Consider the following 12,431-nt stretch of genomic DNA (forward strand, 5'->3'; position numbering starts at 1 on the left):
ACACGCTGAAGCTTCCCTGTACCTGCAGAAGCAAAAGAGCCCCAAAGCATGATTGACCCCCCGCCATGCTTCATAGTAGGCAAGGTGTTCTTTTCATCATAGGCCTTGTTCTTCCTCCTCCAAACATAGCGTTGATCCATGGGCCCAAACACTTCTAATTTTGTTTCATCAGTCCACAGAACACAATCCCAAAACTTCTGTGGCTTGTCCACATGATTATTGCATACTGCAGTCGAATCTTCTTATTCTTTGGAGACAGCAAGGGGGTGCGCCTGGGAGTTCTGGCATGGAGGCCTTCATTACGCAGTGTGCGCCGTATTGTCTTAGCAGAAACTTCAGTACCCACATCTGACAAATCTTTTGTCAGTTCCTCAGCTGTCACAAGGGGACTTTTCTCCACTCTACGCTTCAGGTAGCGCACAGCAGTCGAAGTCAGCATCTTCTTTCTGTCACGACCAGGTAGCGTTTCAACAGTGCCCTTTGCCTTGAATTTGAGAATGATGCTTCCTATGGTGTTTCTTGGTATGTTTAACATCTTTGCAATCTTCTTATAGCCATTGCCCTTCCTGTGAAGAGTAATCACCTCTTCTCTTGTCTTCCCGGACCATTCTCTTGACTTCACCATGTTTGTAACCACACCAGTAAATGTCTAGAAGGAGCTGAGTATCACAGTCATTTTAAAGCTGCCTGATTGGTGCTTATTAGGCTTTATTGCTGCTCCCTGACATCCACAGGTGTTTTCAATACCTGATTGAAAACACTTCAATGAACCTCTGTTCTTCAGAGTGGTAGTCTTTAAGGGGTTGAATAATTGTGTAAATGAAGAATTCACAAAATAAACATTTACTACTGTATTACAAAACCAATTGATGTAATTTTAGTTGCATATGGTTCTTTAAGAAGTCCTTGTAGGATTTCATTCTGAATACAATTACAAATGTACACTAAATTCCCTAAAACCCTTTACAGCATTGGGGGGTTGAATAATTCTGAACACAACTGTACATTCATGAAGATTCCTGGACACCTTATGCTTTGAAACTTGGAGGTCGCAAGAAGCAATTCCTCTTTAAGAGTAGCCATCTTGAAAGCCAAAGCAGCCATTCTAAAAAACGCTGTAACCAGTAATTCAGACCAGTAGCTATTTTGGAATGGGTAATTATGTCATGTTGATTGTTACCTTTTATACATTTGTGTTATCTTAAATATTTACTTAATTATCATTATACAGTTGTATAATCAAAATTTCCCTCGAATCAATAACCGCCCTGTAGATTTTTCTAAAAAAATATAAAATGTTCAATATTTTTAATTTGCTTAGTTTCCATTATATTGACATAAAAAACGTCCAATTGTATTTCACGTTGTTAACCACTTACTTACCTGCAGTATAGTAACGGGTTGAAATAGTGAAAAACATACGTTGTCTTATTGCCATTTTTACAAGATTATGGATTCTACAGGGAAGTTTAGAATTGCTGTGTCCTTGTATTACAATCCCATTCAGCGTGTGTTTTAATTGAAATTCAAGCTTTTTTGTAGCACAATTATTATTTGAATTTTATGTAACATTTGTTTTTCCAACCAATCTATATACAACTATTTTGTATGGTTATATAAAAAGGAAAAAATTGCGCCAACCAATAATAAATTAATATAAACAGTGAAGTCCTTTGTGTCTTCTACAAGTGAGACACAGAAAAAATGTGCACCATAAAAGTGCATAAATCGTGAACAAATGGTGAACAAGTTATTTTAGAAAATTCAATAACAAAGTCCATAAACTGGAATTCCGACCCAGACAGCACCCAGTGTGGAGATGATTGACAGTTGTGACTGTGGACTGAGGCTTACCACAGGATAATTTGATAACAGCGTTAATCAAATTATTGCAGGATACTTCCAGAACACCGGATTATGGCCAGACATACACCAGGTCACGATCCCTTTAAGAAATCCACGATGGGGTGCAGCAGCATGTAATAGCGAATAGCGTCCTCATAGCATGTCACAGCCCAGTCAGTGTCAACATAAAAGGAAGGAGACCGCACATAGGGTAGTATGCACTAACAGGTTTTAATTAAAAAAGATTCACCGCGTACAGGAAGGGCTCCTGTTAGATGCCGGCCGGCAAATGTTTATTCGCTCTCTATTTACATTCGTCTGTAAGTAGTTTTAAATCTTTTTTAATTAAAACCTGTTAGTGCATACTACCCTATGTGCGGTCTCCTTCCTTTTATGTTGACACTGACTGGGCTGTGACATGCTATGAGGACGCTATTCGCTATTACATGCTGCTGCACCCCATCGTGGATTTCTTAAAGGGATCGTGACCTGGTGTATGTCTGGCCATAATCCGGTGTTCTGGAAGTATCCTGCAATAATTTGATTAACGCTGTTATCAAATTATCCTGTGGTAAGCCTCAGTCCATATGGTGGCGGGTCACAACTGTCAATCATCTCCACACTGGGTGCTGTCTGGGTCGGAATTCCAGTTTATGGACTTTGTTATTGAATTTTCTAAAATAACTTGTTCACCATTTGTTCACGATTTATGCACTTTTATGGTGCACATTTTTTCTGTGTCTCACTTGTAGAAGACACAAAGGACTTCACTGTTTATATTAATTTATTATTGGTTGGCGCAATTTTTTCCTTTTTATATCTGTTTTGTGTTAGTTCACGCTATTGCAGCCTTCCCATTTATTCACTTAATTTACATTTGATTAGCGCAATTTTCTCTTTTCTTGTATGGTTATATGTCTGGGAAGTTTATCATTGCTGCGTCATTTCAAAAGGAACAACACTCCCATTAGCAGCTGTTTCAATTGAGACTCTTAATTTTATGTAGCCCAATGGGTATTTTAATTTTATGTAACGTTTGTGTGTGTGTGTGTATATATATATATATATATATATATATATATATATGTGTGTGTGTGTGTGTGTGTGTATACACACACACACACACACACACACCTATTTTGTATGATTACATGTCTGGTAAATACATTTCTTATTTTTAGACTGTGGTCATATTAGATTGAGCCTGTATCTTAAAAATATTATTGTTTAATTACTACTCAATCATAAATTATCCTCATAAGCAAGACCATGCTGACCCTCGGTCTACACAAAACTCCTGCAATAAAAATGCACTTAAACTCACCTTTTGGTTAAAATCTTCAAGCGGAGACTGCAAAACCTCCAGACCAAAGGCATTATTATCACGGTGATCTAGTAAATAAACAGGACAGGATTATACATTACACAAAAATATGGTAGACAAAATACACTGGTATATAAGTATATCAACCACATCAATACCCACCCATAGTCATATGACGTCCTGGGCTTCCCGGCCGTCCAGGGGGCGCACGCTGCATCGCTTGGGACCCGGTGCGCGTGCCCCCTAGTGTTAACCCCTTCCATGCCAGACACATTTACACAGTAATCAGTGCAGTTGTATAGCACCAATCGCTGTATAAATGCGAATGGTCCCAAAAATGTGTCTATTGTCCGATATGTTCGCCGCCATTACTAGTAAAAAAAAAAAATGCAATAAACCTATCCCCCATTTTGTAGACACTATAACTTTTGTGCAAACAAATCAATATACGCTTATTGCGTTTTTTTTAACAAAAACATGTAGAAGAATACTTATGGGCCTTAACTGAGGAAAACATTTTTTTTAAATTGTGATATTCATTAAATCAAAAAAAAAAAAAGCAATTTTTTTTTTAATTGTTGCTCTTTTGTTTATAGCGCAAAAAATTAAAACCGCAGAGGTGATCAAATACCAAACAAAAGCTCTGTTTGTGGGGGAAAAAAAATAAAAGGATTTCATTTGGGTACAGTGTTGCATGACCGCACAATTGTCATTCAAAGTGCAACAGCGCTGAAAACTAAGAATTGGTCTGGGCAGGAAGGGGGTGAAAATGCCCTGTATTGAAGTGGTTAAACAGACACTTACTTTTTATATTCCCCTACAAGTTGTTTGGGATTTAGAACTAGTGTGAATAAAAATCTATTTTAAAAAGAAAGCGCCACTGAAAAAAATTGTAGATAAGCCAGCAGGTGGCTGAAGCCTGTCTTAGTTACACAAAGCCACAGGTTTTTAAATTATGCACCAATATGGCTTTCTACACGCTTGCATCCCAACAACCAATGATGTCATCATTTGAGAAGGAGGAAGTCTGTCACCTCCACTGCATTCTTGTTTGACCCTCCCCTGCCCCTCTCCATCAGTACTGTGGTCACATTAGCTGGCTGATGGAGAGAAATTGAGGAAGAAGAAAAACATTGGAATACTAGTCTGTACCAGTGTGCAAAAGTATATTTGCTTTGGAAGAAAAAATAAATAAAAATCACCCTAATGTTGAGTGCCTTTTGTGCATTTTGCTGCATTATGTAAAACTATTAGAATCGTTTTTTACATTTTAGAATGGGGTGCCTTGAGACTGTCATTAATTTTATCTTTCAATACGTTTTTATTGTCAAAAACAAGCAACATTACATCACGAATAACATGAACATGAAAAAACAAGTATGACAAAAGTCATATGATGGTTACAGAGACCTTCGAATATCACATTAAACATCCATAATAACGAGGCTCTTTATCTTATTACTTCCTCAGGGCAATATCTCACCAACATCTTTGAAGTGGAGTTGAAGATTAACACTAACCAGCTAGCACGTGTTCCTTAGTTCCCTAAGGCTACAGCCTGTGCTTATGAATCTAAGCAGTCAGGGTGTCATCTATACTAGTAGGTAGATTCACGTAGATTGGATTAACTTTAGGTTGGCCTAGCCTTGCCTGTTTAAGCTACACCGGCCTAATCTGTAGAGCAAAGTTGATGATTCACCAAGCTTTTGCACTCTAAAGTTGGAGGCTTAAGTCGGTGCAAGTGGAAGTGGGTGTCAACTTATGTAAATGATTGTCTGAGCGTGGTGCAGTGGCTTACGCCCGGCCTAACTTCAACGGAGCATGCTCAGTGATGTTTTATCTGAACTTCCTGTTGTAGGCCGGCCTAATGGCTAGGCTCGAGTGTACAAGTACGGCCAGACATGCATCTGGTCTTTGCAAAATTACATCCTGCTTTCCACCCCCCCGCCCCTGAGCATGGTAATTTTGCCCCTTGCGTTCAGTTTCTGAATGACTATGTCTGCTCCAGTGGCAGCTCCCGTGTCAGCTCCTGTCACCCACAGGAAAAAAAAAAAAACTTTACACTCCAGCCGCAGGAGGCAGGAGATTTATGATACTATTGCCACCAGGGTCAATGCCTTTGGCAATGTCCCCCGCCTTGGCCATCATACATTAAAAAAAAATTTGGGAGAAGGTGGCCAAAATCAGAAAGCACTGGATTGGCACTGGGGGTGGCCCACCCTGCCGATGAGCCTCCTGCTGATCAACCACCCCCCCCACCACCCCAGGCTCCGCCCAGGCAGCTGAGGAGACAATCTGCTGCCACCAGGCGAAGCCAAAGAAAGGCAAAATAAAAGCCTTTTTTTTTTTGCTCAGGTCATGAGCTGGATTTGAGTTATGCCAGCACACGGTGAGGAGTGCTGCTTCAGTGTGACTGGTGTGTGAATGGGGGGGGTGTCACTCCTGCTGGCAAAGGGGTGTCACCCTCTGCCGTGTGAAAGGGGTATGAATGTACAGTGACATAATTGGAGCCTTGGTGTGGCAATGCTGCTCCCAAGTCCCGTCCGGTGTCCTTGGGTCTAAACCAATTAGATGAGGATGAGATGTGTCTGTGCTAGGGACCCCAGTGGTGTGCATGCGTGCATTCTACTTGTGCCATGTTTAATGTGTGTTTTTAACGTGTAAATATGTCTTCTGTGAGGCGTCTTCTGATTGCGGCTCCCACAGCAGACGGGTTATCCTCAGTTAGGGGGGGGGGTTGTCTGGTTGGGGGGGTCAGGTCATCACGTATGTCAATCTCCAGGCCCTTTCTCACGGCGTAGTTGTGCAAAATACAACATGTACCGATGATCTGGCACACAAAGTTTGGGCCATACAACAGGGTACCCCCAGACCTATCCAGGCATCGGAAACGGGACTTCAGGAGGCCAAATGTGCGTTCCACCACTCCACGAGTACGCGCGTGTGCTTCATTGTATCTTCTCTCTCCTGGGGTTTGGGGAGTTCGGAATGGAGTCATGAGATGGGGTCCATATGCAGAGTCACCTGGAAGGGAAAAGACAGGAGGATGTTAGTCATGCATGTGCCCCTCGTGATGTCTGCATCATGGGGGGGGGGGGGACAGTCATACCTGACACCCATGTCACTCACCAACCAGCCAGGTGTCCCCATACATGTTCTGTTCAAAATCTGTTGGGATGTGGCTCTGACAGAATATGTAGCGGTCATGGCTGGATCCTGGGTGTTTGGCACGGACGTGCCATATGAGGCATTGGGCATCGGCTATCACCTGTACGCTGATGGAATGCCAGTGCTTCCTATTGCGGTATATGTGTTCTGTGTCACGGGGGGGCCGTAGTGCCACATGTGTGCAATCGATGGCCCCCACAGTGCGTGGGAATCTGTCAAATCTATAGAAATCCTCCATTGCCTTCTGCTGCAGATGCTGCTAGGTGGGTCTGATGATGTGGTGGGAAATGCTTCTGAGGATTGCGGGGACAACCTGGTGCACACATCTGCTCATGCTGGTTTGTGACATCCCAGACAAATTTCCACTTGTTCGCTGAAAAGATCCACTGGCCAGGAAATGCAGTGTTGCTAATACCTTGACCAGTGGCTGCACTGCATGTGAGCGGTATGTTGGGCTGGTGATGTCATCCTGCAGGGTTCTGGTTAAATCCAGGATGGCTTCACGGCTGAATCTGTAGATGCGATACACCTCTGCTTCCCCCATGGCAAAGATGTTCATGCGTGTGCGGTATATCCTCTCCCATGCCCTCCTACGAGTCCGTGGAACCATTAGTAGTGCTAGGAGCACGCCTTCCCCTGGCATGTTGGCACACAGATGTGTTGTCCTGCAAGTGTGGGTGCTCGGCTTGCTCAGCTCGTCCGTAACGCTGCTGCTGGAGCTGCTCTCCAGCTGACCTGTGTCCTGGTGCAAAGTTATTCCACCATTTTGGTGGAATAACTTTAGGCCTGATGTAACACTTGATTGCACCGGGCTTAGCCTAAATCTGGTGCACTTTCATTCGTGAATCGGCGTATCTCCCTAATTTGCATATTTAAATAGGAAATCAATGCAAGCGGAAGATGCGTCGTGCCTAAATATGCACCCGGCTTAACAAAGTTGCGTCGGTCGGAAAAAGCCTATTTTCAGGCTTATCTTGTTCTGTGGGTAAGGAGCAAAAGCGTGCCGGAGCATATCTACACCTAGGCCGCCTATCTGGAGATAAGCCGGCCAAACTCTTTGTGAATCTACCTATAGGTCTCTGAATAATCTAAACTAGACAATAGGTAAAAGCAAAAGTAAAATGTTGCACGAAGAGACAGTGCAAAGTTGTAATCACAGGGAAACAAGGATAGTCTGAAAAGAGTAAAGGAAAGAAAAGAAAGAAAAAGATATGAGAAGGCTTAGCCGGCCTGTCGTGATCCCCCCTCCCCCCCAGGCACCCATCTATGTTCTCCATATTAACTTTAAATGCCTATATACAGTGCCTTGCGAAAGTATTCGGCCCCCTTGAACTTTGCGACCATTTGCCACATTTCAGGCTTCAAACAAAGATATAAAACTGATTTTTTTTTGAAGAATCAACAAGTGGGACACAATCATGAAGTGGAACGAAATTTATTGGATATTTCAAACTTTTAAAAAAAATAAAAAAACTGAAAAATTGGGCGTGCAAAATTATTCAGCCCCCTTAAGTTAATACTTTGTAGCGCCACCTTTTGCTGCGATTACAGCTGTAAGTCGCTTGGGGTATGTCTCTATCAGTTTTGCACATCGAGAGACTGAAATTTTTGCCCATTCCTCCTTGCAAAACAGCTCGAGCTCAGTGAGGTTGGATGGAGAGTGTTTGTGAACAGCAGTTTTCAGTTCTTTCCACAGATTATTGATTGGATTCATGTCTGGACTTTGACTTGGCCATTCTAACACCTGGATATGTTTATTTGTGAACCATTCCATTGTAGATTTTGCTTTATGTTTTGGATCATTGTCTTGTTGGAAGACAAATCTCCGTCCCAGTCTCAGGTCTTCTTCCAGAATGGTCCTGTATTTGGCTCTATCCATCTTACCATCAATTTTAACCATCTTCCCTGTCCCTGTTGAAGAAAAGCAGGCCCAAACCATGATGCTGCCACCACCATGTTTGACAGTGGGGATGGTGTGTTCAGGGTGATGAGCTGTGTTGCTTTTACGCCAAACATAACGTTTTGCATTGTTGCCAAAAAGTCAGATTTTGGTTTCATCTGACCAGAGCACCTTCTTCCACATGTTTAGTGTGTCTCCCAGGTGGCTTGTGGCACAACACTGTTTATGGATATCTTTAAGAAATGGCTTTCTTCTTGCCACTCTTCCATAAAGGCCAGATTTGTGCAGTATATGACTGATTGTTGTCCTATGGACAGAGTCTCCCACCTCAGCTGTAGATCTCTGCAGTTCATCCAGTGTGATCATGGGCCTCTTGGCTGCATCTCTGATCAGTCTTCTTCTTGTATGAGCTGAAAGTTTAGAGGGAGGTCTTCGTATATTTGCAGTGGTTTGATACTCCTTCCATTTCAATATTATCGCTTGCACAGTGCTCCTTGGGATGTTTAAAGCTTGGGAAATCTTTTTGTATCAAAATCCGGCTTTAAACATCTCCACAACAGTATCTCGGACCTGCCTGGTGTGTTCCTTGTTTTTCATGATGCTCTCTGCGCTTTAAACGGACCTCTGAGACTATCACAGTGCAGGTGCATTTATACGGAGATTTGATTACACACAGGTGGATTCTATTTATCATCATTAGTCATTTAGGTCAACATTGGATCATTAGGATGCCCAGGGTTCCCAAGTTGCTTTAAACTTAACAGCCGAGAGAGCTAACCATTTTTCTTGTGGACTGTCCATAATTTTACAGAGTGCCTTGAGACGGTCTATAATTTTAAGGAGTGTCGACTAAAAAAGGTTAAGAAACACTGCTCTACATCACATGGGTATGCAGCTACATTTTTGCACTGAATAAGTAAGGTACAAAAGAAGATTTTTTCCCTGTTGCAGATATGCTTACAGTAACTTTCCTATAGTGTAAAAGTAGGCTGCTATTACACAAAAGGCTTGTTCATATATCAATGCATCAGTCAGGTTAACTGCACTGCATATACAATTGGAAGTACTGTTCTCTGTCATAGCAGCCAATACTTCAGCCCAAATATCAGTTTGCCAAGGTGGACACTTGCAGGCAGCAGTATGGGCTCACTTTCTACAGAGTGCAGTGATAAGCAGTCTCTTTGAACATTTTATCAGCACACTCAAACCACACTTTGAAAAACAGCAAGTATTTGTGACCTTCAGTTTTTAGTGCACAAATATATGATATACCTGATAGCGTGCCTGAGCTGGTAATAAAAAAATAGGTACGATCTTGGTAGATCGAAGTCTAACTGTAGCTGAGAAAAAGCGCTGGGCATTGTACACCTAAAAGAAGGATACCACTTGAAGCTTGGAATCCGAGTGAATCAGTGGAGGTGCAGCCATGTCTAGGAGAAAATAACTAGACTTAGCCCAACTCACCCGGAAGCCAGAATAGTCTCCAAAAGGTATTAATCTCCACCAAGGGCTTAAAGTGATTCATTAGCATCAGCCAGAAACACCAATGTGTCATCCGCATAAAGTGAAATGCGTATATTAGAAATCGGGAGTCCTTTAATCAAAGGGGAAAAAGAGGTACTTACTAACTCATATCAAACAATAATATTTGCCACATCCCTGGAGCAATAGACAAAAGAGTATCTCCCCCTGGGTGGGACTTTAAAAGCCAAAACAAAGTTTTGAAGTATAAAATTGTTTTAATAGAAATAGGTACACATGATGGCACTTATTATTATTATTATTATTATTAATAATACACGCAGCAAGCACCCAATGTGCATATAAAAAAAAACAAATATACAAAACAATAAAACAGCACGTATGCCACAAAAAGTGGCCGACGTGTTTCTGGTAATAGACCGTCATCAGGGGCCACAAGTGAAGAGTAGTACAATCGTGGTTCTTTTTACACAAACCAAGTCATTTCATGGATATAGACCCTTCCTGGCTGCAGGAATATATAGAGATAGGGAATAAATGGGCCCAGGGCCTTCCGGTGTAATAATACCAGGTCGAGTCCTGCCCAAATCCGAATCCAAAATACCCTGGATCCCTGTTGGAGTCTTAATAGATCCACTGTCTCTCTAAGTCTAAAATCAGAGGATTAGGGAGTGGCGTTTCCAGGTGCCCTGAGGGGGGAGGAGCGAATGCAAACCGTAAGCGGTTCCATGGCCAGGGCAAACAAGAGGGGTGACAAACGGGCACCCCTGCCGTGTGCCCCTAGTGATCGGAAAGGGGTCAGCGATAGAGGCATTGACCCGTACCCAAGCTACCGGGGAGGTGTAAAGGAGTTTTATCCATGCTACAACATGGGGGCCGAAGCCATACATCTGTAACACCCGAAAACAGATATGGCCATTCCACACTGTCGAATGCCTTGCAAGCGTCCAAAGACACAATTGCACGAGTGGGAGGACAGTCATGTGGATACTGCAGGTTGTGAAACAGCCTGCTGATATTCATTCTGGTGGACCTGCCGTGTCCCTGTTGACCAGGGATGTGACTACATTATTCAAACAGTTTGTGAAGATTTTGGCCAGAATCTTAACTTCCGCATTAATAAGTAATTGGATGGTAAGATTCGCATTTAAGTTGATCCTTACGGGGTTTTAATAGGAGTACAATCAGAGCCTCCCACTTTGTTGGGGGAGGACTCCGACATCTAGAGCTTTGTTATAAGTCCGCAAAAGAAAGGGGCACAAAGGGTCTTTAAATTGTGAGTACCATTCAGTCGGGAAACCATCTAGGCCCGGAGTCTTATGTGCAGGCATTTGTGAAATGGCTGCAGCAATTTCCTCAACCGAGATAGGTGCCTCCAGCATATCACGCCCCTCAGTTGACAAGGAGGGGAGAGATATGTCGGCCAAGTAGTCGTTCAATTGGGAGTCATCGTAGTCAACCCTAGAGGTACTGAGTAACGATACGCAATGATACGTGGGATGGAAATGGGAGAATGGTCATGTCTAGCCAAATATGCCAAGAGACGTCTGGCCTTATTACCATGTTCAAACGATTTCTGTGTGGCATGCAGCATGCGTTTTTGCATGAGGCCTAACAGATGGAGTTCATACTCCCTTCGGCTCTGTAACCATGCCTCCCTTGTATCAGAGGCAGGGTTAGAGGCATAGGCAGACTCTGCACGCACCATAACAGTCTCAAGTTCTTCCGTAAGCATCCGGTTATTTTTGCGCAAGACCAATGTGATGGACATGAAGGTGCCCCTCAGAGTTGTCCTAAATGCACCCCATTCCGTGGAAGGGTATACTCTTCCCAGGTTATCCCTCCAATAGTTTGTGATGCCTGTCCTGCATTCTATCTGCACTATCTTGTCCTCTAACCAGTAGGAGTTCACAGAGAGAGGGGCATGATCAGAAACCCCTCTAGGCAGTGACAACAGGGAGGGTCGCGGCCAGAGCAAACGCCATATCAATTCTGGACATGGTGTGGAAAGTGTCAGAGTGGCAGGAAACGTGGCACACATCTGGATGTTTCCAGTGCCACACCTCTAAGGCCATGAACCTGAAACCAGTCTAAAAAAGAGGGAAAGGGTCTACCTCCACCACCCAGGCGGTCCATAGCTGGATCTATAATAGCATTAAAAGTCCCCCACATAATGTAAGGGGCCAGGGGGTCTAGTCAGCAGCTTAAGTGACAATTTGGAGAGTACCTCCACCGAAAACGGCGAGGGGGCACATAAATGTTCACCAGGGCAAAGGTCACAGTAGAAATCTGTAAAGAACAATAAACTGAACGTCAGGGTCAATTTTAACTTGTATCATCTCAGCTGGGAGAAATTTGGCTAGAAGGATAGAAACTCCCCTGGAGTAGTTAGTACGAGTGGCATGGTAGGAGTTAGACAACCACGGGCATTTTAGGGCCCTCGTTTTAGAGCCTGTAAGGCGAGTCTCTTGGAGGCAGATGATGTGCGGGCGGCATTTTTAAAATACTGAAAAGACCAGAGATCTTTTCTGGGGTGCATTCAGACCTTTAGTATTCCATGAGACTATCCTTAGGGGCTTTGCCATTGTAGAACATACAGTAGTAAATAAACACAGGGTGACATGAATACAAGAACATAAATGTCCAGACAGGCCGTGCCACCTGAAGCACATACAAGCACATGAATAAAAAACGGATTTACTTACCGGTAAC

At 43.1% G+C, this 12,431-nt stretch overlaps 1 protein-coding gene across 2 annotated transcripts in view; it reads right to left on the reverse strand.

The window, feature by feature from the left end:
* Positions 1–12,431, reverse strand: part of LOC120945484 (ATR interacting protein) — a 292,609-nt gene that overhangs the window by 172,073 nt on the left and 108,105 nt on the right. For both annotated transcript variants that reach the window (XM_040359654.1, XM_040359653.1), the window contains exon 3: positions 3,170–3,237. In XM_040359654.1, coding sequence (XP_040215588.1) covers positions 3,170–3,237 — 68 coding nt within the window. The remainder of the gene's footprint in view (positions 1–3,169; positions 3,238–12,431) is intronic.

The sequence above is a fragment of the Rana temporaria genome, chromosome 7, assembly GCF_905171775.1.
Source record: "Rana temporaria chromosome 7, aRanTem1.1, whole genome shotgun sequence".
Lineage (NCBI taxonomy): Eukaryota > Metazoa > Chordata > Amphibia > Anura > Ranidae > Rana > Rana temporaria.